This window comes from Equus caballus, chromosome 5, assembly GCF_041296265.1.
Source record: "Equus caballus isolate H_3958 breed thoroughbred chromosome 5, TB-T2T, whole genome shotgun sequence".
Lineage (NCBI taxonomy): Eukaryota > Metazoa > Chordata > Mammalia > Perissodactyla > Equidae > Equus > Equus caballus.
In genome coordinates this window covers 3,426,020-3,452,398 of record NC_091688.1, presented here as the reverse complement: position 1 = coordinate 3,452,398, position 26,379 = coordinate 3,426,020, and the positions used below count along the sequence as shown (strand labels likewise).

The window sequence follows — 26,379 nt, the reverse complement described above, 5'->3', positions numbered from 1 at the left end:
CTCACCTACAGATGAGTGTCTGAGATAAAAATTCACTCAGATTTATATTAGATTAGACATTCCAGAAGAAAAGATTAAGATACTTTAACACACAGCAATAATCAAAAATGAAACTCCAAGAGAAAAAAAGACTGAAAAAAAAGCAGACCTATAATAACTTGTGAAACAACATCAAGTGGCTTAATTTATGTGTAAGCAGAATCCCAAAAAGAGAGAAGGGAATGGAGGTGAAAAAGTATTTGAAAAAATAATGGCAATAATTTTATCAAGTGTGATGAAAATGATAAACCCACACATTAATGAAACTCAACAAACCCCAAGCACAAGAAACAAAAACTAGATGAAGGTATAACATATCATAATGAAATTGCTTAAAACCAGTGATAAAGAGACAAATCTTAAAAACATCCAAAGAAAAACGACAGCCTACATAGAGGAACAAAAATAAGATTGACAACAGACATCTTGTTAGAAACAATGCAAGTCAGAAGACAATGGAGGCAACATTTTTGAAGTAGTGACAGAAGAAACTGCCAACGTAGAATTCTCTGTTCAGCAAAAATATCTTTCAAAACCAAAGGCAAAGTGAAACTTTTCAAACATATGAAGCTGAAATAATTCATCACCAGCATATCTAAATGACAGGAAATGTTGAAGGAAGTAAGTCAAGCAAAAGGAAGATGATGCCAGACAGAAAGCTGTATCTACACAAAAAAATGAAGAGCACCAGATATGGTAAACATGTGAATCAATAAAAAGACTTTCCCCTTGACGTGTTGTTCAACGGGGGAATGGTTAAACAAATGTGGGGTTTCCATGCCACAGAATACTGTCCACCAACAAAAAGAAATGAATTACTGATGTACATAACCACATGTATCAATTTTTAAATAATTGTGCTAAGTGAAAGAAGCCAGATGAAAAAGCACATAATGTATTATTCCATTTATATAAAATTCTAGAAAATGCAAACCAGTCTATAAAAGCAGATTGGTGATTTTCTGGGGATGATGTGGGAAGAAGGACAGGGAGGGGCTGGAGGAAGGAGTTGCAAAGAAGCATGAAAAAACTTTTTGAGAGATGGATATACTCATTATCTTGACTGTACCAATAATTTCGCAAATGTGTACATATGCCAAAGTGATAAAATTGCACACTCTAAGCATGCATTTTATTGCATGTCAATAAATAAAACTCAGTAAAGCTGTAAAATAATACTTCATCTGAAATGTTTTTAAAAGCTGACATAAGGGAAAAGTAAATAAATATATTTTTTAAATGTTGTAGAAATTTTCTCTCAGATAACACTTTTTATACTATATTTCTTTTTAAATAACTTAGAATAAAACACTCTGTCATCTCCCTAATTTCAAATATAGCCAGCACTACTTCTGTACCTGTCAATGCTCATTAATTTGTGAAAATTATAGCCTTCAACTGTCATAGTAACACCTGACATTTATATTATGGTTTATAATTCATAATTTAATATACCTCATTATTAATTATATATTAGTTATATAATCATATATTAATTTATCAATATATTAATATACTAAATTTGTGATAACTTGGATGCACAACTTCTCACTTTCTGATTTATAGATGGTGGGAAGTTTTTTAAAAAACATATCAGTCAATGAAACTTTAAACATAATTTAGAAAACAAGCAGATTTTTAAGCATATGTGAGCCTCCATTTTTATACGAAAAACTGATATATTAACTATAGGTTATTCTTTTCTGTTGATTAGTTGATTTTCTGTTGATTGCTCCAAAGGACTGTATTTATTTACCCTGTTATTCTTCTTTAAGTATGCTTTTAGTTTTGTCCTTCCACTAATAAAATATTCTCTATTATTTTACAATAATATCATAATCATAGTGATTACGAATATGATTCCTTGCAATTATATCAAATTAATTCCTGATTTTAAATACTGATCTCTCAATAGGTTGGTCTAAACCACCACCACTCATTATTTGTGTTTTCTACATATGTTAAGTTCTAAGTATATGGAACAATAATCCCCAGCGTCTAGGCCTCAGTGATGTCACCTATAAATAACACAACTCTAGTCTGAATGAAGAGCCATTTCCCCATTTCCTGTCATTCCGTCCTAAAACCAGAATAGTCTCCACCACTCCTTCTGCCCCTCACTCACTTTTCCCAAAGGAGGAGGAAGATGATGAAGAGGATGATGATGAGGAAGAGGAAGAGATGGGGGTCTTATCTGGTGAAAGAAGCCTCTGTATTCCTGGCAGGGCTGGCCTCCTGAGGCCATGTTCTCTGGAGCAGGTGAGGAGGCCCAGCTCTCTCTAATCTCAATAGCGTCTCAACCAGCATAAGACAGCTGGTTGTGTTAGTGTCTGGCTCACAGACTTTCCCTCAACCAGGCAACCCAAAATCTGGAGTGGAGAAGCGAGGGCCATGCAGGCAATCTGATCCAGGCCGTAATGCAGGAGTTTCTAGACTCCACTCTTACTAGTTATGAAGCTGATACCGTTATTTCCATATTTCATACCCAAGTTGGTTTCTCAGTGAATACTGAACATGAATGCACAGAGAAGTACGATTGGCATTATTTTCCAGCTTTCTCAATCTTCAGGATGACCTTTAAAATAGCTTCTGTATGAATATGCAAAGATTCCAGTAAAATGATTCTGAAAGTATTTTAAAGCAAACTTTTTAAGAGATCAATTACATTCAATAAGGTACAGAATCCTAGCATATGCTCAACATTTTCAATAGAGAAGAAGATACACACGTGTATATACAAAAAGTTTGCTTACGTTCACACCCTTTGGATGGGGTCCACATCAAACTTTCCTGGCAGGTCACATTCAGAGGCTCATCTGGAATAGGGCTGTAGCCAGGCTCGCACTGATATTGAAGCACAGTCCCAATTTCAAATACTTCCTGATTTCTTAGGTTGTAGGGTATTCCATTCCAGAAAGCATGGGGAATGTCTGGCAAGTCAATACAACTATCTGATCATGAAAAAAGCACAAGGATGAAAGAAAACTGTTACTGAGATTGGCAGAGTGACCCGTGAAACTGTCATAAAGAAAGGATATCATGTATTCATTCAGCAAGAAAACGGATGGTCAAGGCTAAATAGGAATTCCAGGAACAGCCTGGGAAGCACCAACCTCCAACAGACTAGTGCCAAGCACTAAATGCACATGGAGCTGGAGAGACTGTGACTAAGGGGCACACGATGGTGCGGAAAGGGTCAGTGTGTAGGTTTGGGCCAGCTGTATAGGAGCTCAGTGTCCTTCCACTTCACTGCACTTCGGAATGGTTCATCTTCAGGGGAAGCTTTAAGATCACTGAGAATACACATCAAAATTTGTTCCTAGGTAAACCAAACTTTTAACTGTCTCTTTGCCTAATGGGGAATTACGATAGGAGACATTCCCCTAGACATTATGACACTGTCACCAGGAGCGTCATTATTTGGCCTTAAACCAAGCTCCTTCAGTCTTGCATTTTTCTACTCGATCTGATGCCAAAGGTCCATGTAGATCGAAAAGGGGATACATATCCGTCAAGTTGTATATTTATTGAATTTCAACACTACATATTTAAATTGGCACCTAAATTCTCGTGATGATAGAAGGGAACAGTAAACCACAATGTAGCAGTGGCTTCCACCCCTGACTAATTATGTGGACTTATGCTAGTTGCTTAATCTCTCTCAGTTTTCTCATCATTAAAATGGGATTAAAAATAGTAGGTACATCTTAGGATTGTAGTAAATGGTAAATCAATTAATTGATGTTATGCACTAGAACAGTGCTTGATATATAGAAAGCCCTTAATAAATGTTAGCAATAGGTATCACTAACGTTATGACTGGTCAGTATGCATTTACAATTTCAAAGCCTCAAGGCCAACATTAGCCCAGAGAGCACCTCTGTGCAAATTTTAAAAAGAGGATGTCTGGAAGGAATTTTACTTCCATCTTTCAAAAAATTCTCAAAATATGTTGATTTCGTTAGGATGAGACGCTTTACTACTGTCTACTGGAAAATTTTGTAAGAAATAAATAGATCTGTAATATCTATAATGTCACTGATGCCAAAACTATATGATATATGTATAAAGTCCTTTAAATAACACTGAGAGATTACTAACAAAAAAATCTTCCTTCTAACAGGAGAAAACTAGAGAAACATATTAATTTAAAATGATTATTGGGATTAAAGTGGGCTTGTGCCTATGAGCATGCTATGCCCATACTCCTGGATAATTTTAGATGCCAAATATGGAAACTCCTTCAGTCCATACTCACTGAGCTCACAAACAGGAGGAGGAGGGTCCCAGTTGTCATCAGCTTCACAATAGATTAAACTGCTGCCTGTGAGGCTATAACCTTTCTTGCAGCCAAACACAATAGTGTCTTTGTAAGTATAGAGGGGTCCAAATCCAGAGACAAAGATTCCATTTGGAACCTGTGGCTGACGACAGACAATGTCTAAAGAAGCATAAGAAAGGACATCTCAGTTATAAAAGAGAAATGACAGTAAGAATGTGACTACTATTGTTGATATGGTTTCAAGGAAGACCTGATACAAGTATGTATCAAATAAGTACAAAGAAAACATTTTAAAGCTTTATATATATGCTTTCAGTTCCTGGGAACCTCAGCAATATGAGGTCCCATCATCTTAGTCATTGCAGAAAAAATCCTACAACTTTCTTATCAAAAAAATCCCTAGCAACATAGATACAGAGAACAGACTGGTGGTTGCCAGAGGCAGAGGTTGGAGGTGGGGTGGGTGAAATGGGTGAAGGCGGCCAAAAGGGACTATGGTTAATAATACTGTATTGTATATTTGAAAGTAGCTAAGGGAGCAAATATCAAAAGTTCTTATCATAAGAAAAAAATTTTGTAACTATGTACGGTGATGGATGCTAACTAGACTTATTGTGGTGCTCATTTTGCAATATATATAAATATTGAATCATTATGCTGTACACTTTAAACTAATATAATGTTACGTGTCAATTATATCTCAATTAAAAAAAACCCTAGCAATATCTAAACCCCAAAGTGATATGCGCTACTTCCAGGTCAAAGAATTTCCTAGCCAGGGAGTGCTTCCCCTTGCTCTCTTCCTCTGCTGGACTGACTGTGGAAGATTTGATGCAGAGTTGTCAGAAGATTTAAACAATCTAGACTACTATATAAATGACAGCTGCCCTGGAGGGTTTCCCGGGCTAGCAGTGCACTAAGACAGCCAAAAAACCCTTTTACTATAAAAAAGCCTTGAGATTTTGGTATTGATTATTACGGCAGCATAGCCTGTGCTATCCTAGTACAGCGTAAGATTAGTTGAATGAATGAATGACCACATCATTGCCTTGATTACTTTGTCTTTGAATCATTCCATTTCCCCCAATAAATACACCTTCCTTGTTCCTTTAAACAAAAGAGAAAAATTCAAAGCAGAATCCAACAATTCAGTTGTAACTTACGTTTACAAGTCGGAGGGCTTGGGCTCCAGACACCTATCGTTTTATTCTCCACTGTGCAGGAAATGGAGGCTTTGCCTATCATTGAGAAGTGAGGGTCACAGCTGTAGGTGACAGAAGAGCCATATGTGTAGATGTCTTCATCTCCACCACTGTGCTTCCCATTGCTGATGGCTGGAGGGGCCTCACACTTGGCAACTGGGATGAGTGAGTGAAGAGGAAGAAATGGTCAGGGAAGGCATCCTTGCAAATCTAACATTCATGAGGCAAATTCTAATGGAGGGCTCAAGAAGCAGCAAAGATTCACAGGAGTTTTATTACCTAACATGGTTTAGGTTTATAGTCAAGCCAGAAAAAAATCTTTACTTACTTATACATACTGGGAGTGGATCACTCCAGTCAACTCCCTTATCTTGGATGTCACAATGACTAGTGGTTGAGCCAATTAAGATATATCTGGATAAGATAAGTCAGAGATTTTAGTGGAATTCATCTTACTCTAAATATAAATTGCCAATGAGGTTTGGGCAAATGGAATTTTTATTCAATATTTAAAAATGAAAAACTAGTGCTCTCTTGATTACTAATTACCATTTGGGTCAATCTGGAGTTAAATTTCATCACATCAAGGAGAAAGTCTTGTTTGTTCCTTTTTTTCTTTCATTCACTTATTCATTTAAACCACATGATTAAGCTTTGTCTAAGTATTAGATGGTACACATCCATAGCCAATAAAAACTAGTACATGACAAGTTTTGCACCAAAATCTTAGGACTCCACTTAAACTTTACACTCTTTCCCTAACGAACTACAAATCAAGCGACACAAAATGGGCAAAAGTACACTTGAGTTTGTTATGCAGCTGCCTTTGAATAAATGATCCAGACAAATTACTGATAAAAACAATTACTTTGATCTCTAATCTGAGTCTTCCTGCTGGTACTAGAGTTTGACCTGCTTTCATAAACCATTAACTTCCTGGTTATCATCTCATTATTCTTGCTCTTGACAAGTCCCAGTCTTTCTTCCAGGACTTTTTGCATTAAAAAAAAATTACATGTCAATTTCCCCTGAACATTAATGAAAAGTTCAGAATAAAAAACAAACAGAATCCAGAAACACTTTAAAAGAAAAATATGCCATGACCAAATAGGTTTATTCCAAGAATGAAAGGAACCTTCAAAATTAGAAGATATATTAGTATATAACATATTGTTATGAACTGAATATGTGTGTGCTTCCAAAATTCCTATGTTGAAGCCCTGACCCCCAGTGCGGCTGTATTTGGAGTAAGGAAGTAATTAAGGTTAAATGAGGTTATAGGTGTGGGGCCCTGATTCAATAGGATTAGAGTCCTTATAAAGGAGATACCAGAGAGCTATCTCGCTCCCTCTGTGTCTCTCATTCTCTCTCTCCATGTGCGTGCACAGAGGAAAGGCCATGTGAGGACATAGTGAGAAGGCAGCCATCTACAAGCCAGGAAGGGGATTCAGAAACTGAATCCTGCCAGACCTTGGTCTGGGACCGCCAGCCTCCAGCACTGTGAGAAACAGATTTCTATTATTTAAGCTGCCCAGCCTGTGGCATTTTGTTACGGCAGCCTGAGAAGACTAGTGCATATATGATATTAATAAATCTAAGGAGAAAAACATACCATCATCTTGATAGACACTAAATGGCATTTGAAAAAAAATCAACAATTATTCTTGACAAAAACATTCAATATAATGGGAATCAGTGGAGATAGAGCTCCCCCAAACTTAAGGGGAAGATACTAGAGTCGTTTCTGCTAAAGTCAAGAACAAGAAAACAATGGCCAGTATCAGTATTTTGTTTGAAATAAAATTCCTAGCATAATTGTATAAGAAAAAGGAATTAGAAATACAAAAATTGGAAAGAAAAAAGGAATAGTATCATTATTTTCAGATTATACAATTCCATACCAGTAAATCTCAAGAGAATCCAACTGAAATACTATAATAATAATAATCAGGGAATTCAGGACATTAGCTGATATATGAAATTAATATATAGAAATCAACAGTTTCCATATATACAGATATAAACTCTTAGATGGTATAATGGAAGAAAAGACACCATTTTAAATATCAAAAACAAAGTAAGATACCAAAGAATAAACATAATGAAAATTGGAAAATCTAAATGGGTAGAACTTTAAAACAATCCTAAAATACATCCCTCACACACAAACACACACAAACACACACACACACAAGATCAGGACAAAAGGAAAGCCATAACAAATTCTGGGCTTGGAAGACTCAAGATGATGCAATGTACATTCTCCTAAAGTTAGTTTAAAAAATTAAAGTAATCAATTAAAAACATAATCCAATTAATTTTAAAGTTCGTATAGAAATAAAAACAAGCAAGCATAGTCAGGAAAATCCTCGTAAAGCAGAAGAGTAAGGGGGATACTTCTGAGCAATGTTACACACTATGGAAACTCAGTAATTATAGAGAGAAGAACTGGTTGTGTGAACATACAGATAAACTAAAAGAATTGAATATAAAGTCCAGAAATAGACCCATATACCTATGGGAACTAAGTATAGTTTTAAAAGAATATTATCTCGAAGTCACAGATTAATCATGGACTTTTTAATAAATTATGCCAAGGCAACATGAAAGCCATCTGGGGAAAGATACAACTGCTCAGTGCATGGAAGCTCTGTATGAAATCACATTAAATCGTAAAAGCAGTTGAATAATTGTAGGAATTACTTTATTATCTTCAAGCAGGGAAGGCCTTTTAACTGTAACTCAAAATCCAAAAGCCATTGAAAAATTGATAAATTTAACCATATAAAGCATGGTTTTTGTTTGGTAAGAAAAAAGTATTCTAGGCCAAGTCAAAAGAAAGATGACACACTGAGGAAAAAAATTGCAATTTGTGTGTTTTTAAAAAAATAACAAGGGACTCAAGTCGGTTTACACATAAGGAGATACAAATGTCTTTTAGATGGAATAAGTTCAATCTCACTCATAAATAGAAAAACGGACATTAAAACTACAGGGAGGCCATCCAACAATACGAGAATACACACTTTTTCCCAAGCACCCCTCAGACATTCACCAAGATAAATCATATCCTGGGCAATAAAACAAACCTCAACAAACTTAGGAAAATTTAAATCATACGGTGTATATTTTCTGACTGCACTGGAATTAAACTAGAAACCAATAACAGAAAGACAAGAGGAAAATCTCCAAACACTTGGAAATTAAATAACACACTTCTAAATAATCCATGGTCAAAAGGGAAGTTGCAAAGGAAATTTAAAATACATAGAATGGAATGAAAATGAAAATATAACAGATCAGAATGTGTGGTGCACAGGTAAAGCAGTGCTGAGAGGGAAATTTATAGCACTAAATGGTCACATTAGGAAATAGAAAAGATCTCAAATCAGTAATCAAAGTTCCTAGTTCAAGAAACTCAAAAAAGAAGAAGAAATAAACCCAAAGCAAAAAGATAAAAAGAAAGAAAAATAAAAGCAGAAATAAATTTAAAACAGGAAAACAATAAAGAAAATAACGAAACAAAAAGCTCATTCTCAAGAAAATCAATTAAATTGATAAATCTCTCATAAGACTGATAAAGATAAGAGAGAAGACACAAGTCACCAGTATCAGGAATGAAACAGGGACCATCACTACAGATCCTGTAGCCAATGAAAGGAGAGTAAGAGAATGAACACTTTTATGCTCATAAATTCAACAACTTAAAAGAAAAAGAACAATCCTTTGAAAAGCACAAAATTCAACAAAGACAAAATAAATAATCTGAGTAGTCCTAGAACTATTAAAGAAATTGACTTCATAATTCAAAGACTTAAGGAAAAAGAAATATCCAGGCCCAGATGGCTTTATTGGAGAATTCTACCAAACCTTTAAAGAAACTAATTTTTCCCAGTCTCTTTTGGAAAATTGAAGAGGAGGGAACACTTTCCAACTCATTCTGTAGGGCTAGTATTACCCTTATCATGATCAGACAAACACATGAAGCTGGCCCTGTGACATAGTGGTTGAGTTTGGCATGCTCTGCTTTGGTGGCCCTGGTTCGAGGGTTCAGATCCCGGGCATGGACCTACAGCACTCATCAGCCATGCTGAGGTGGCAACCCACATACAAACTACAGAAAAATTGGCAACAGATGTCACCTCAGGGTGAATCTTCCTCACCAAAAAAAAAAAAAAAAAAAAAAAAAATCAGACAAACAGTAGAAAAAAAGAAAACTATAGATCAATATCTCTCTTAAACTTACCTGCAAAAATCCTCAACAAAACATTAGAAAATCAACCCAACAGTATGTAAAAAGAATTAGACACCATGTCCAAGTGAAATTTATTTGAGGTAAACTGGTTTAACGTATGAAAATTAATCAATGTATTCCATGATACCAACAGGTTAAAAGAGAAAAATTGTGTGATCATATGCACAGTGACGCATAAAAAGCACTTGGAAAAAAATCCAAAGCCTTTCATGATAGAACCTCTCCCTAAACTAGGAATAGAGGAGCACTTCCTCAACTGGATAAAGAGCATTTACAAAAAACCTACAGCTAACGTACTTAATGGTGAAAGACTGAAGCTTTTCCTCAGACTGAGAACGAGGTCTGCTCTCACCACTGCTATTCAACACAGCATTAGAGGTTCCAGCCAGCGCAACAAGAAAAGAAAAAGGAATAAAAGGCATACATGTGGGAAAGGAAGAAAAAACAAACTGTCCCTATTTGCAGGTGACATTAGTGTTTAAGCAGAAAATCACAGGGGAGCTACAAAAAACAAAACCAAACCAAAAACTCTTAGAACTAGTTTAAATGGGTTCAGTGAGCTAGCAGGACAAAGATCAACACACAGGATCCATCACCTTTCTATATGCTAACAACAGACGTGCGAATATCCAAATTTAAAACACACCACCATTTACAATTGTTCCAAAGAAAATGAAATACTTAGATGTAACAAAATATGTACAGGATATGTATGCTTAAAATTACAAAATTTTGATCAAAGAAATCAAAGAAGATCTGAGTACATGGAAAGGCAAGTTATGTTCACAAATTGGAAGACTCAACATTGCAAAGACGTCAAATTCTATTGAAAATGCAAATCGTATCAAATGCAAATCTTAGAAGCCCAGTGAAGTTTACTGTGGACATAGACAAGTTTATTCTAAAATTTATATGGAAAGACACGGACCCAGAATAGCTAAAACAATTTTGAAAAACAAAAAAAGAGTGGGAGGGATCACTTTACCTGATATTGACTTACCTCATAGCAATAGTAATCAAGACAGCGTGGTATTGGCAGAAAGATAGACACAGTGGAACAAAATGAGAACCCAGAAATAGACCCACAAAAATACACCCAAATAATTTTTGAGAAAAGTGCCAAAGTAATTCAATGGAAAATAATTAAATGGTGCTGGAGTCATTGGGCATCCACAATAAAAACATAAAGTAAAATACGCTCAACCTAAAACTCCACCTTATACAAAAATTCTCTTGAAATGAATCACAAACTTAAATGTAAAACTATAAAACTTTTAGAAAAAAATAGGAGAAACTCTTCAGGACTTGAGACTAAATGACAAGATTTTAGACTTGACACCAATAGCATAATTCATAAAAGAAAAATTATACCTCATGACAATTAAAAACCTTAGCTCTCTGAAAGACTCTGTGAGGAGGATGAAAAAGCAAGGTACAGACTGGGGGAAAATATTTGCAAACCACATATCCTACAAAAGAATAGTATCTAGAATATGTAAAGAACTCTCAAAACTCAACAGTAAAAAACCAAAATGATCCAATTAGAAAATGGGCAAAAGATACGAGCAGATATTTTAGTGAAGAGAATACAAATGGCAAATAAACAAATAGAAATATGTTCAACATCATTAGCTATTACAGAAATACAAATTAAAACCGCAATGAGACATTACTACACACCTATCAGAATGGCTGAAATGAAATCTCGTGGCAACACCAAATGCTGGTGTGGATGGTATGGATCACTCATACATTGCTGGTGGGAATGTACAATGACACAGCCTCTCTGGAAAACAGTTAGGCAGTTTCTTGAAAAATTAAACAGGTAACTTCTATATGATCCACTTGGGCATTTATTCTAGAGAAATGAAGACTTAAGTTGACACAAAAAACCTGTATAGGAAAGTTTATAGCAGCTTTCTTCATGATAGCCAAAGATGAAACAACCCAAGTGTCCTTCAACAAGCAAATGTTTCGACAAATGCCATGCCATGGAATATTCTCTCAGCAATAAAATGGAGCAAAGTATCCAAGTACAACAACTTGTATGAATTTCAAGAGAATTATGCAAAATGATAAGTCAGTCTCCAAAGGTGACACGCTGTGTGGTTCCATTTATATAGCATTTTTGAAATGACAAAATTGTAGAAATAGAGACTGGATTAGTGGTTGCCAGAGGTTAGGAAGAGAGAGGGAGGGAGTTGGCTATAAAGAGATAACACAAGGCAGCCTCGTGATGGAACTGTTCTGTATCTTGGCTGTGGTGATGGTCACACAAATCTTCTCGTGTGACAAAATTGCATAGAATTAAACACACACACACACACACACACACACACACAAATAAGTGCTTGTAAAACCAGTGAAATCTGAAAAAGCCCAATGGATTATATCAATGTTGATTTCCTGATTGTGATACTGCACTATGGTCACACAAAATGTTGTTGGCACCACTGAGTTAACTGATATAGACCCAATCAAAAGTTAGCATAAGGGAAGCCATCTTATAGAAGGAAGTCATATTAGAACCATGTAAGACCCTGACTCCCTTGCCCTTTTGGGAAAAAAATGCTTTAGTTTGCACATAGCCTAGACAATTAAGCATCTGTCTCTGATGGATGTGCGTGCTCTCTTAGTTTTATGGCCCCAGCTTATGCATAGACCTCCCTGCTGTGATAAGACAATAACTTTGTTCTTTAAGTTTCCTCAGGAATGCAACGACCTTCTGGAAGAAAGCCCTATGCTGGTATCCACCACTGGTGACAGAAAAAGGAGATGACATGATGTTTCAAGTTCTGCCACACCAGATGGTCGACATTCCAAGATGCCCCTTTTTAGCCCACTTGCCCTGTATAAACGCCTCAAGATTTTGTAGTTGCAAGATGTTCTTTTGGGTGTGAGTCCTCCATCTTCTACCTTGCCAGCAAGCTTCAATAAAACGCCTTCTCTCCTACCGCCTTGCCTCTTGACTGTGGCTTGTCTTGTGGTGAGCAGTGACCCCTTCGGTGGTTACAATGTTACCAATGGGGGAAACTGGAAAAAATAGGGTATAGGCTTTGTCTGTACTATTTCTTATAATGGCATGTCACTCTACACCTATCTCAATAAGTTAAAACACACTATGGGGTGGCTGGCCCAGTGGAGTAGTGGTTAAGTTCACATGCTCCGCTTTGGTGGCCCAGGGTTCACAGGCTGGGATCCCGGGTACAGACCTACGCGCCACTCATCAAGCCATGCTGTGGTGGCATCCCACATACAAAATAGAGGAAGATGGGCATAGATGTTAGCTCAGGGCCAATCCTCCTCACCAAAAACCCCCAACAGTACAGGGAAGTTATATTTTCACCTCTAAATAGACAAAAAGTCCTCAGTTTGATGAAATACTCAATTGTAGAGCTGGTGGAGAAATAGACATTCGTTTACAAAATTTTGCAAGTCTATGAAGACAAACTTGGTAATATTTATCAATATTTTAAAGTATCTTCTCTCTGACCCAGCAGTCCTACTTCTGGGAGTTTATCCTACAGGCATAACTGCATAAAATTACATATATAGAAAATCATGCTTCAGGGCCTGTGTGTAACAGCATAAGATTGGAAACTCACAAAGGTCTCTCAGTCGGGATCATTAAATGAACTGTGATAAGCTATGATACATGCCCTAGGAAACCATACAGCTGTAACCACACAGACACAGAATAAGGAAACAGCGCATGAATTGCAGAGATCGCCAGAACATGTTTGTTTCTCTTAGTTCGGGCTGCTGTAACAGGAACACCATAGACTGTGGGTTAAACCACAGACATTTGTTTCTCACACTTCTGGAGGCTGGGAAGTTGGAGACTGGGGTGCCAGCATACTCATGTACTGGTGAGAACCCTCTTCCTGGCTCACAGATGGCAGTATTCTTGCTGTGTCCTCACATGGCACCGGAAGAGAGAAAGGAAGCTAGCCCTCTTGTGTCTCTTCTTATAATGGCACTAACCCCATCATGAGGGCTCCACCCTTAAGACCTAATTACTTCCGAAAGGCCCTATCTCCAAATATGACCCCACTGGGGATTAAGGTTCAACATATGAATTTGAGGATACAAACATTCGGTCCATAGCAATGTTGTTAAGTGAAAAAGATAAAAGCAAGGTTCAAACCCACGTGTGCCATCAGCTATCTTCTGTGTAATAAAGGAGACAAAATATTAATAAAAATATGGGTACTCACTTGTATTTACATAAGTGAACACTAGAAGGATAAATCAGAAACTAATAAAGTCACTTCCTGTCAAAGGGCAGAGTGGAATGAGATGGAATGGAAGTGAGAATTCTCAGTGTACACCTTTTTACATCATTTTTATTTTATTTTATTTTTTGGTGAGGAAGATGGTCCCTGAGCTAACAACTGTGCCAGTCTTCCTCTGTTTTGTATGTGGGATGCGACCACAGCATGGCTGGATGATCGGTGTGTAGGTCCACGTCCAGGATCTGAACCTGTGAACCCTGAGCCACGGAAGTGGAGTGCATGAGCTTAACCTCTATTCCACTGGGCTGGCCCCTCCTTTTTCTTTTTGAAACATGTAAGTGCATTATCTACTTATAAAAATTAATTGAAAAGAAAAGGTCGCCTTATACTTACCCCTCTGAGCAGCTGAATTCTATAGTTGAACCTAAGAGAAAATCTGTCTTAACTTCCACTCTCCCATTGATTAAGTCTCCTGGGTTTCTGCATCGTTTCTCTGAGAGGAAAATTAAAATGGTGACTAGTGACTCGTATTACTTACATAACATAGCGTTAGAGAAAGAGTCCGATCGATTGGCTCTCACTCCTGCTTCCAGATAAACCCAGAGATTTTTTTCAATGCTTTTTTCTGATCCTGATTTATTGAATGTTTATTTTGAGGAAAAATAAATGTAAACATTTATTCCATTTTTCTGATACGTTTTAAGAAGAAGAAAAAAATATGCTTAGATTCATTTGCTCAATTAGATCACGGTGATAATAAACGATGGGATGTATGGACTAGTTATCCACACAAATGTATGTTCTCAAAAATGTATGCCCTTCATCACAGGGAAACAGAAGGAAAAAAAGAAACATATTCTATATCCTTACTGTTAGAAAAATATCTCGGTGTGTATTCCCAACTGACTTCTTCCAAATGGTATAGATGATGTCAATTTGGAAGACTACTTTGGTCAAAGATTTTCATTTGAATTAAAGAATTCATTAACTTGCTAAGAGAATTTTCCCAAATAAAACAAAAGTACAGGTGAGAAAAATAAGTGTTGATACTTACTGGTACAAAAGACACTATAGTCCCACGAGCCTCTAGCATTACAGGTAATCTTACTTGAACCGATTCTACTGAAGCCAGGATGGCAGGTGTATTTCAGAGCAGTTCCAGTTTTGAAGTCTGTCTTAATCAACTTGTTTACTGGAGAAGCAAATGGTAAATCAGGTGGAGGGCCACAATCACCTGGACGCCAAAATGACAAGAAGCATCAAGTTATAGGTTGGGACCCAGCAGCTCAATGTTTCAGTAGTAAGATTTTCATAACAGAGATCGTGCTTTTCTTTTTCATCACAATTCCTATTATCCCACTATTCAATGAACACAGTGAGTAATCAGTAATACATGTTTGTTGATTGATGACAATGACAATCATAATGAAAAAAGGCAGAAAAATTTTATCCATTATGAAATTTTTCTTATATATGTGATAATTTTCCAGAAAATGGATGAACAGACCTTAATTTCATCATTCTATCAGATTCCCCACACCTGCCTACTCAAAATCCTGGCAACTATACCATGCCATCTGACCTTACCTTCTTGCCTGAGTAGAAACATATATTTTATTAATAATGGCATTGTGGAGGATTAGTGCCTCAGGAGTCAGGGATGAAAAGGAGGCATCTCGTTTGTGTCCTTTTGGACCGTTTGGATTGTGAATAGACTGCCTATTTGAAAATAAACATGTTTTTCAAAAAGCATCACAAGGTGGAGATGCATTAAACCCTTGAAAAATAAAATCTTAATTGTGCTTCTCTGGAGAGAATTAAATGAAGGCTAGGCTAGATTCCAGGAGCCCAGGCAGAATTGCACCCCTCCCCTCCACCTGCTCAACAAGCACAAGCGCACAGGCAGTGAAAACTCTTCATGGTCAGGCTGGCAGATAATATGCGTTTATTCCCAGTCATAATTTGCTTTGAGATTAGATTGGAGAGTTCCCGGAGAGGAAATTCTAAAAGGGAGTATCAAGAGTGTCTCTATAAATCAGCCTTTTTTGGGTGCAAATTTCCCTAAATTTCAGGTGGTCAAATAGCCCACAATGTTAAAGATGGATATCCGTTGGACATCTTTTGAAATAGGGTGTGTTGATGAACTCAGTCGTATGGTGACAATCTGACCTTGTCTCCCCATTACTCACCAAGAACAGTAGTGAACAGAGCAGCAACCAAGGTCACTTTGAAGAGAGTTGGCTCAGAGACTCTCCACAGCCCAGAGAAGGGCTGGGCTGCCGTTTCTCCCTTTCTATCAAGGGCATCATGTCGAACTCTTTGAGGATGCATGAGCCTATGTTTCTTTAACATTTCTCTGCTGAAAGAACTCAATTTAAGAAACAGTTATTGAATTCCTACTTGTCATAAAGTACTGGGGAAAATCAGATGGGAACCATGCCTTCAAGGAGATTATAATGGACTGTAGAAGAAAAGACATTAAGCCCAAGTATTTACAATAAAAGGCAGCTTATGTTCTCTGCTTCAGGAGCATATCAGGAGGCCAGTCAATTCTAGGGAGAGAGATGGGAGTGGGCTTTCTGGAGCTGGCTGCATCTGAGGCAGCAGATGTTGCTGTGAAATTTGGAGTGTGGAATGCAGGACGTTTTGTGCCAAAAGTGAAAACTGGGGAAGACACAGCAGCAAGAAGGTAAAGGTTATTCTGGGCAACAGTACTTAGTACTTCAATTTGTTTGGAAGGTAAGGAGTGTGCGATAGGGAGAAGAAAGTGAGAGATAGAGGGGCAGATTAGAACTGAGTCTGACGAGTTTTCAGGGCTAAGCTTAGGAGTTTGGACCTAGGAAACGGAAAGCCACTGATGTTTTTGTGTTTTTGAGCAACATGGTTATGTACTTTTGGAAGATCACTATGGCAAATGTGGACAAGACAGACTGAAAGAGGCAGAGAGAAGAGACAGCGAGATTGATTAAGAAGATTATTGCAGCTGGCGAGGTGAGCCACAGAGATGATCTGAACAAGGAAATGGCAGAAGAGTTAGGGAAGGCGGAGCAAATGAAAACAAAGCAAGAAAATGGTGAGACAGACGAAAGGAGTTCTATGTACGTATGCATGTATATATGTATGTATGTATGTATCTATCAGTTACCCATCTGTCTATCTGTCTATCGAGTTCTTTATAGCAACTGTTCCTATGTCACCAGGTTCCTCTGTCAACAAGAGCAATGATCCATTGGGTCAATTCAAAATTTTCAAAGCATTACTCTTGTCACCAAAAAAAAAAAAAACAAAAAGGAAAAGGAAACATTACTGTTGTGTTTCTTGGTTTCTTGGTTCTGGTCATTCATTAATCAGAGACTTCTTTAAAGCAAGATCCACAGAAGGCCGTTTTTACCCCTTAACTGGGAAAACCCCTCACATATCCTAATTTTAGTTAAGAATTAGTTCTTATGTCTTTCAATGAAATATAGGATTTCATTCTTTTACTCTAAAACCCGACATAGATTGAGACAGTCTTATATTACCATTCATCCTTAATTATCCTAATTACCCACTTAGGTCAAGGTAGTCTTCTCACTATTCCTTTCAAAGTTGTCACTGCCCACCTTGGAAGGAGAAGCTTATGCAGCAGCTTAAGTCTTTTAACAAGTAAAGATTCTTAACTTTCTAAAACTTCAGCTCATGCCACTCCTCCAACCCCATCTCCTGCTCCCTGCAGACACACATACCCCTGGTCCCACACGCCCAATTCATTACTTCAGTTCTGCCAAAAAATCCAATTGACGTAATAGACGATTTATTTATAACAATTTATGTTGAATTTATGTTGAATGAGTCGGCCTGGTCTCAAAGTGTGAAGAAACAGAAATCTAAGGCTCTGAGGCATTTACCCTGCCCCACTTCTCCTTCCCAGGGTGACCACATGCACCAGTTTGCTTGGGATTGACGGGTTTCCCAGGCTGCAGGACTTTTAGTACTAAAACCAGGGCTGTTCCAGGAAAACTGGGATGGTTGGCCCCTGACAGCAGGTTCCCTTTTCTGTGCTGCCTAGAACCCCCTCTCTCTACCACCTACCCTCAGCCAGAGGGAGCTACGGCAAAGAAAAGTTTCACGTTATAAAAACCAGACAACTCAAGCTCATAGAAATTTTCAAAAGTATTAAGATATTCCCCAGAAAAAAATTGTAAGTTGCCGGTAAGTCAGTGATTTGGTAACTGTAGCGAATTGGTTATTTGGTGATATTGGCAAGAATCTTAAAATGCTAAAATGTTGGCAAAAAGAGTAAATGGCTTTAAAAAGTTAAAAAGATGACACTTTAAAGTGAAAATTTCCCCTAAAAATCTCTGTATTTGTACTTAAATTCACAAGAAACATACATGCCTTGAATTTATTGGGAAGAAAGCCTTTATAAATACATTTATTAAAAACAACATAGTCATTAGAAGTAACACTAACCCCCACGTGTTCAACACGTTGGACACTCTTACAATGGTGCTAAAAGGTACTTACTCATGACTATCTTCAAGAAAAATATATTTATGTTTTTGAATATATTCTGAAATTTCCAAATATTTTCCTACCTTCTTACCCTGCCCACATCGTCTACCCTCTCAAACTTTCCTCCACCAAATCCCACTCCTTTTCCAGACTCACCCCTAACGCTGCACCTGTCCTCCAGCCCAGCCTCCATATTCCAGGGACAACCTAGTGTTTGTAACTCTGGTCTAATTCCGACTTGAACGACAGCTAAAGTCTAAACTCTGTGTCTTCCCTAAACCACAAACTCCTTGAAGCGAGAGGGTGGATTTTTATTCACCTCTGCCCTGCACAGAGAGGTGCTCAGTAAAGGTTTTCTGAATTTAAATTCAAAAGTATCCAGTGACAATATATGTTTCAAAGAAAAAAAACTTTCATACACATCTGTCTCTTTATACTGTTGCATATGTGTGAAGGTCAAATTTCACTTGTTATAAAGGGGCATCTTTATTTTAATAAGAAACTGACACTTGTGATTTTACTGTAGGCACCAAGATCCCCCTTCCTCCTCTTTAACCTGAGTCATTACATCATCAACCAGTCAGCAGAGGGCAGTGGAACAAGACTAGTAAAAGGAGGGTGGGAGAGGGGAGTGAAAAATGTTTTCTTCTCTCCACCACTGCAGCTGGGTAGTGAGGGCGGATGGGAGTCAGCCACACCTACTCTGTGGGGAGGAATTATTTCGCTGCTTTTACCTCAACCTCACAGGCCGCAGCCAGAGTGCCATCTACACAGGAGGACAGTATGTGGCCAGGACCCGGGCCTGGGCTCTGGAGTCAGACCCAGGCCATGTGAATTTGAATCCTGGTTCCACTACATGGGAACTGTGAACTCCTAGGCAAGATACTCAGACCCTCTAAGCCCCGATTTCCTCTTTTATAAGATGACAATGGTAAGTGCACAGGTCTCCCAGAATTGTTGAGAGAAATTAAATAATCGTCTCTGTAAGAGGTGTGACATGGTGCCTAAAACACAGTAAACATTAAAAAAAATGTTAGCAATTGTTAACTCCAGGGAAGAGAGAAATAGAATTGAAATTAGCATGGGATTCTGCTAGAAGCTGAACTCCTAGAGTCAAAACATCGTCATAATAATGAAGCAAAATTACAATGACTGCATCGCCAAGGGACTTTAAGGAAGCCCAGGTGCGGAGGAAAGCCTGCTGGGTTTGGGCCAGGAGCCCTTGGTTGGGTGTTCACTGTGGCCCCTGGTAGTAGTGAGACCCAGCGCACACCCAGAGCAGAGACTCTGGCACCCAAGGGGAACTGTCCTGGGGCTTCTTCCTCCTTCACCCTTCAGTGTCTTCCTGGGAGGAGCTCATCTCCCCGCATGACTTTGACCATCATCCATGACTCACTCACAGATGTCTGGGCCCAATTATCCCCCGCAGGTGCAAAACTTACGTGTTCTATAAACTCAACCGTTAATAAAAATCTTATTCTGCCCTATTCCCTCCAATGTTTAAGTATTTTATAAAAGCTTTCTTGGGATATAATTCACATACCATAGATTTTATCCACTTAAAGTGTACAATTCAGGGGTTTTTAGCATATTCACAGAGTTGTGTAACCATCACCACTGTCTAATTTTAGAATATTTTTACCACCCCCCAAAAAAACTCTGCACTCATTAGGAGTTACTTCCCATTTTCACCTCCCCCTAGGCCCTGGCAACCATTAATTTACTTTCTGTCTCTGTGGAATTGCCTACTGTACACATTTCATATAAATAGAATCATACAGTATGTGGTCTTTTGTGACTAGCTTCTTTCACTTAGCGTAACGTTTTCAAGGTTCATCAATATCATAGTACTTTATTCCTTTTTATGACTGAATAATATTTTATTGTATGGATAGTCCATATTTTGTTTATCCACTCTTCAGCTGATGGACCCAAACAGGTTGTTTCCACTTTTGAGCAGTTATGAATCATGCTGCTCTGAATATTCGTGTACATTTTTTGTGTGTGGATACGTATTTTTATTTTTTCTTGGGTATATACCTAGGAGTGGAATTGATGGATCATATGGTAACTCTATGTTTAACATTTTGAAGAACTGCCAAATTGTTTTCCAAAGTGACTGCATCATTTTACACTCCTACCAGCAACGTATGACTCTTCCAATTTCTATACATTCTCTCTCAACACTTGTAATTGTCTGTCTTTTGAAATTTAGTCTTCCTAGTGAGTATGCAGTACTTCATTGTGGGTTTGATTTACATTTCTCTAATAACTAATGAAGTTGAACATCTTCTTATGTGCTTATTAGCTATCTGTATATCTTCTTTAGAGAAATGTCTATTCAAATCATTTGCTCATTTTTAATTGGGTTAATTGTCTTTTTGTTGTTGACTTGTAAGCATTCTTTATATATTCTGGATACAAGTCATTTGTCATTCTGTGGGCTGTCTATTCATTCTTGATGGTGTACTTTGAAGCACAAAAGTTTTTAATTTTAATGAAATCCAATTTATCTATTTTTTATTTTGTTGCTTATATATCTAAGAAACCGTTGCCTAACCCAAGGTCATGAAGATTTACTCCCATGTTTTCTTCTAAGTGTTTTATAGTTTTATCTCTTACATTTAGGTATAAGATTTTTTTTGAATTACGTTTTTATGCTTCTGCTTATTCCAGTTACTTTACTTTTCACTCTCCTTTTACTGCCAGTTTAAGTCAGAATGAGGGTCAGCCAACGAGAGAAGCGGTTGAATAAATGAATTGACAACAAAAATAGTATTATGTCACACTCAACCAAGGAAGAAGAGAATTTCGAGGAAGAAGAGAACAATGTCAAGTTTGGAAAGTGGGAGAGAAAAGAGGTGAGGACTGCAGCTTCTTGCTTAAAAGACTGAATTGAGGGTGTCCAGTATCCCCTTATTAATTGGTAAAGATTGATGGCAGGTGGATGAAGTCTCCAAAGAGAAACTTAGTTTTGCTGATTGTAGACTCTGAAAACCAGGTCTCCTGTGTCCCAGTTTCTCACTGAACCACTCCCTTCTTCTGGGAAACCTGGCTTACTTCCTTCTTCTACTCCCACATGTGAGAGGTGGGCAGAAAAACCAACCAACACACTTATATTTCAGAATCAGTAAAAATAACACCACCTTACATTTCTAATCTACTTTGCAAGTTATTCACTGGTAGGCATTATTATCCCCTCATCTGTAAGTCTTCTGATTGAGTCTTCACAAATTTATAAATACATTCCAAGCCACGCAACCCCTTTTCTTTCTACCACAAAATATAATAATCCTGAAAGGATTTCTGATGAACAGACACTTGAGTATATCTCTCTGCCTTATCCTCTGAAGGTTGCACTCCCTAAAGCAACGAAATATCAGCCTTTTCCCCAAGGTAGTCGGAGCGTTTAGTAAATCACTGACCTGCAGTTATCTGAGCAAACAGTAGAAGACTCTGCAGTGTTGGCTTGAGTTGTTTCTCTTAGAACGAAGTGCCTTTGATCTCAGATATCCTTAGCCCTTCTCTACAACAGAATTTACCACAACATCCTTGCCTTTCAAGCAAAGTCTCAAGTGAAAATCCTCTGAGTTCCAGCAGCTGGTTGGTGGTTGGGTGGTCAGGTGAGGATGAGCAGGAATGGATAAGAAGTAGCAGTTAACCGTCCCTGCAAATGATTAACTTCAGAAAAGCTGCAGTATGTGTTTAATTTCCTCTTTCCCCTTGGCTGGTCCTCAAATTTGATAGGATATCATAATATTTTCTTGTCCTTTGCCTACCCCTACCCATGAGGGGCAATTGGAAGGATGGCTCTACTGACCTATCCAAAAAGAGGTACAGTGTTCATTGCACGAAAGGGTAGAGCTGGAGGCTGGGAAAGCTGGTCTATGAGATCTTTGTGTCCTGGAGTCTTGACCTTTTTTGCTGAAAAATGAGAGCATTGAAACTTGCTACCCATCAGAATATGCCAAAGTTGAAAGAGCTAGCTCTTATGATTGAGTTTAAACAACACATAAACAACACTCACATTTAATCCAACCTCACCAGCAGTGAACAGTGAATTTTAGGTGGGCCACAATTTTACAGAGTCATAATAAAGAAGTTTCTTAAATGTATGCCACTTATTCACTCATATTTGGGTATCTCTGGGTGCAGGTTTTGTTTAGTGAGTAATGCACTGTGATGCAAGCACTCAGTTGCAGTGAATGATGGCAGTTTCCAGGCCAACGCTCTGGTTTCAGGCACAGAGATATGTTGGAAATCTATTTTTGAGCACCTTATGACATGCAGGAAAAGATATCCAAAGTGTGTAGGATATCTAGGGGAGAGAAATACTAAATACAAGTTATACGTCGGTACTGCAGATTGTTCTCTCCATCCCTTCTTTTTATAACAATAATATTAATAATTATAATAACAGTTACTGAGCATGCCTATGTGTTAACCTATATGCACAACATTGATTTGCCAACTCTCTGAGGTAGGTGCTACCATTCTTTCCGTTATCTCAGAAATAAAATTGAGGGCAGAGAGTTTAAGTAACTGCTAATTGTCATATAGCTCTTAAGCGGCAATCAGGATAGAAAGCTAGATTTTGGAAATTTATCTATGAAAGTCAAATATGTACACTCTACAACCAGCATATGCACCAAAAGGTATTGATAAACAAATGTAAGCAATAGGATGTATTGGAATATATGAGGAAGCCGTTTGGTGTAAACCTAATTTCGGCCTGACCTTCTTTTTCCAAAAGTGCCTGATGTGGCTGTTGAGCACGCATTGTATATGTGCTTTAAGCATTTGCCATGTCCCAAAGACAAGAACAAATGGCCTTAAGATAAAGATGCAACTCCCCACAGTGGCATTTCCTTAAGGATAAGCATCTTTCCCTAGGCTAGGAATTGATTGCTACACCCACTCTCTGACCACCCAGCTTGAGACAACAGATGGGCGGCTACCTACTGTGTCCACTAAGACAGCAGATCCACTACCTGCTGTGTCCATCAATTGCTGTGCTGACAGAGCAATCTCATGACTAGTGTAAAAGGGACATTTCAATCATATGTGACACGTGATCTTTGACAGTATATAACCATTCTGTATACCCCACTTCTTTGGTGGTGCTTGGAAAAGGAAGGCCCCAGGCTAAGCTAGTCCTCAGATCTGGCTCATAATAAACTCACCCCAATTTTCCTTTATAGATTGGTTATGGATTATTTTCATCGACAGCGTGTACAGGAATATGCACAGCTGTATAATAGCCAAAGAACTAGAACAACTTAAAAATTCTACCCCTAATAAAATGAATAAATAAAGTGTAGTATGCTCACACAATGGAATAACGTATAGCAATGAAAATGAATTAACTCAAGCTACGTATAACATGAATAAATCTCAGGAAGATGAGCAAAAGAAATCAGACACAATATAATATATATTTATAAAAAGAAAAAAGTCAACACTAAGGTTGTAATTAGGGATGCATTCTTATTTTGTAAAACTATTCTAGGAGAGGAAGGGAATTCCTTTACCCTCTCTAGGTCCTTCTGGCTGGCCTAAGAATTGATTCACTAAGAATTCAGAACTGAGAATTCACATGAGAGAGAATAACAGGAGAAAAGCAAACAAAGCTTTATACCATGTATACAAGGGAGAAACTCAGGAAAACTGAGCAACTCCACAAAATGGCTGAGCTGCCAGCTCAAATATTATCTTCAGCAAAAGGCAAAGGAGATGTTGGGGGTGGTGGTTTGGGATTTCAGAGGGGAGGAAGACAATTTACATGGAGATGGAAATGCAAATGTTTGTTAAGCAAGTTTTGCTGGGCCAAAAATGGCCTTGTTGGTGCCTTTCTATCACACCTATTTTACATTATACTATAGCTAGCATATGATGTTAACTCCTTCTTGGATCAAGCCTTCTATGTTAAATTCTTTTGGGCAATCTGGGGGAAGGTCAAATGTTCTTCCTGAGTCTTCTGAGTCTTTATTGTCTTCAGCTCGAAATAATCCGCATGCCAGAGTGATGCATCTTGGGTGGCTTGCCCCGAACCCCAGCACTATAAATAACAGAAAGGGAAAGGTCACCACACATCAGGAGAGTAGTGATATTTGAAAAAAGGTAATAGGGCAGTGATGGCATAAGGCATGAGGAAATATGTCCTGTAAGAGGAAATTGGGACAGACTGGGGACTGGAGTCTTTCTGGGGTAAACTAGAGATATATTTTGCAAGTGGATAGAAACTGAGCAGCTGGATTAGATAAGATATACTACAGTACTGAGCCATAGTTTCCCACATGCTGAGTCATAACACGTCTATCTAAACTGTTTTCAGTTTCCAGACACACTTGAAAGACTTGGATTCAGAAGTGAGACTTGATTACCACCAAGCACATAGGCGTATCAATTGTGCTCTAAAATCAAAGCCATTGCTGGCAATTAAAGCATGATGCATATTTTATCATTAAATATGTTTCCTCAAATATTAACCGTAGCAAAGGTGTTCTGACTGTAAGTGCCCTCTTGCTGGAGTCGGATCCTCTCAGGGCTTTGCAATTCAAAAGTGAGGGTGATGGGGATTTTTAGGCTGCTTAATTTTAAAACGGTTTATGATGAGGATTTTTAGGCTGGTTACTTTTAAAACAGTTTATGATGAGGATTTTTAGGCTGGTTACTTTTAAAACAGTTTATGATGAGGATTTTTAGGCTGGTTACTTTTAAAACTACAGATAAGAAGCAGGCTCCAAGGAGTGGAATTTGTTTGCCCTTTGACAATTGCATTTGTAAAGGAAATCTCCATTTTGTTTGCCCCTTGTTGGGAAAACATTTACATTTCTAAGGGAAACCTCTATCTGTGAAGATGCCTCCCTCTCTGAGCCAGGAGGAAGGGGGGATAGCCTTATCTCTGGAAACTGTCTGACAACCTCATGTAATTGACCCTCCCCCCGACAAATCCTCCTTTTATCTTTAACCGAGGATAAAATTCAAGCGGTGACTTCTGCCATTTACTCAATCCGGTTTGATTCTTATCTAAAAGTTGTGGGACCGCCAAATGGCCAGAACAAACGGGCACTAATAAAGAGATAACTCACATACCTATGCCTTAAATTTGGCCCTAACCCTCAGTTCGGGGCAGCAGCAGGAGCTCTGACTGCCCGTGGGTCCTGTCCCCACGCACCAGCTCTGCCTGCCCATGGGCTCTGTCCCCATGCCAGCGGGGGCAGCAGAAGCGGCAGCAGCAGAAGCTCTGACTGCCCATGGGTCCTGTCCCCATGCTACTCTATCTCTATTCTCTAAATAAAAGAGCACTACTGCCAGATCTTGAGAGTCTAAGAAATCTTTCTTTCGACTCCTCGGCTCATCGACCCCGCATCAAGGGTAGTTATGCATTTGCTGATGAGATTTCCAATATCTTCTTTATAACAAAACTTCAGAAGCAGGGAGGGGCAGCCCCTGTCTGCTCCACTGATTCTCACTGCGTCCCTTTTGTCCTTTCCTTCACTGTCTACCCTTCTGGCACTTCCTCCTCCGTGGATCTCATACTAGGCAATCCTTGAGGATTTGCTTTTACCTACTGATTTTCTGTTTTTCAGTAAGTCCCTTGGGAGACTCTTAACGTCCATGGAGAGTCATATACTTTGGGGGTATAATGCTTTTAAGCATTACATCAAAGCTGGAAACAATTAAAGGGAAAAAGGTTTAATTTGAATATAACTTTTTACATCACTCATATATCAAACACTGTTAAGTAAATAGAAGGGATAATTGTTACAGCACCAGGTTTGTTTTGCCCGCCACCCAGAAAGCCAAATACAGAGATGACGAGATTGCAGCAGAGAGAGGGTTTAATCACAAGGCAGCCATGCAAGGAAG

The 26,379-nt window shown here is 38.2% G+C and overlaps 1 protein-coding gene across 2 annotated transcripts in view; it reads right to left on the bottom strand.

Moving 5' to 3' along the window:
* LOC100056262 (zona pellucida sperm-binding protein 3 receptor-like) overlaps positions 1-22,087 on the bottom strand; it is a 50,570-nt gene extending 28,483 nt beyond the window's left edge. The window contains exons 1-8 of one of the 2 annotated variants that reach the window (XM_070267613.1): positions 21,933-22,087; positions 16,203-16,372; positions 15,068-15,247; positions 14,407-14,506; positions 5,852-5,937; positions 5,485-5,679; positions 4,298-4,480; positions 2,793-2,990 (exon numbers count right to left, since the gene is read on the bottom strand). In XM_070267613.1, coding sequence (XP_070123714.1) covers positions 2,793-2,990; positions 4,298-4,480; positions 5,485-5,679; positions 5,852-5,937; positions 14,407-14,506; positions 15,068-15,247; positions 16,203-16,365 — 1,105 coding nt within the window. In that variant the 5' untranslated portion in view covers positions 16,366-16,372; positions 21,933-22,087. The remainder of the gene's footprint in view (positions 1-2,792; positions 2,991-4,297; positions 4,481-5,484; positions 5,680-5,851; positions 5,938-14,406; positions 14,507-15,067; positions 15,248-16,202; positions 16,373-21,932) is intronic. The other variant, XM_023640306.2, reaches the window with a different exon arrangement.
* Positions 22,088-26,379: the final 4,292 nt, after the last annotated feature.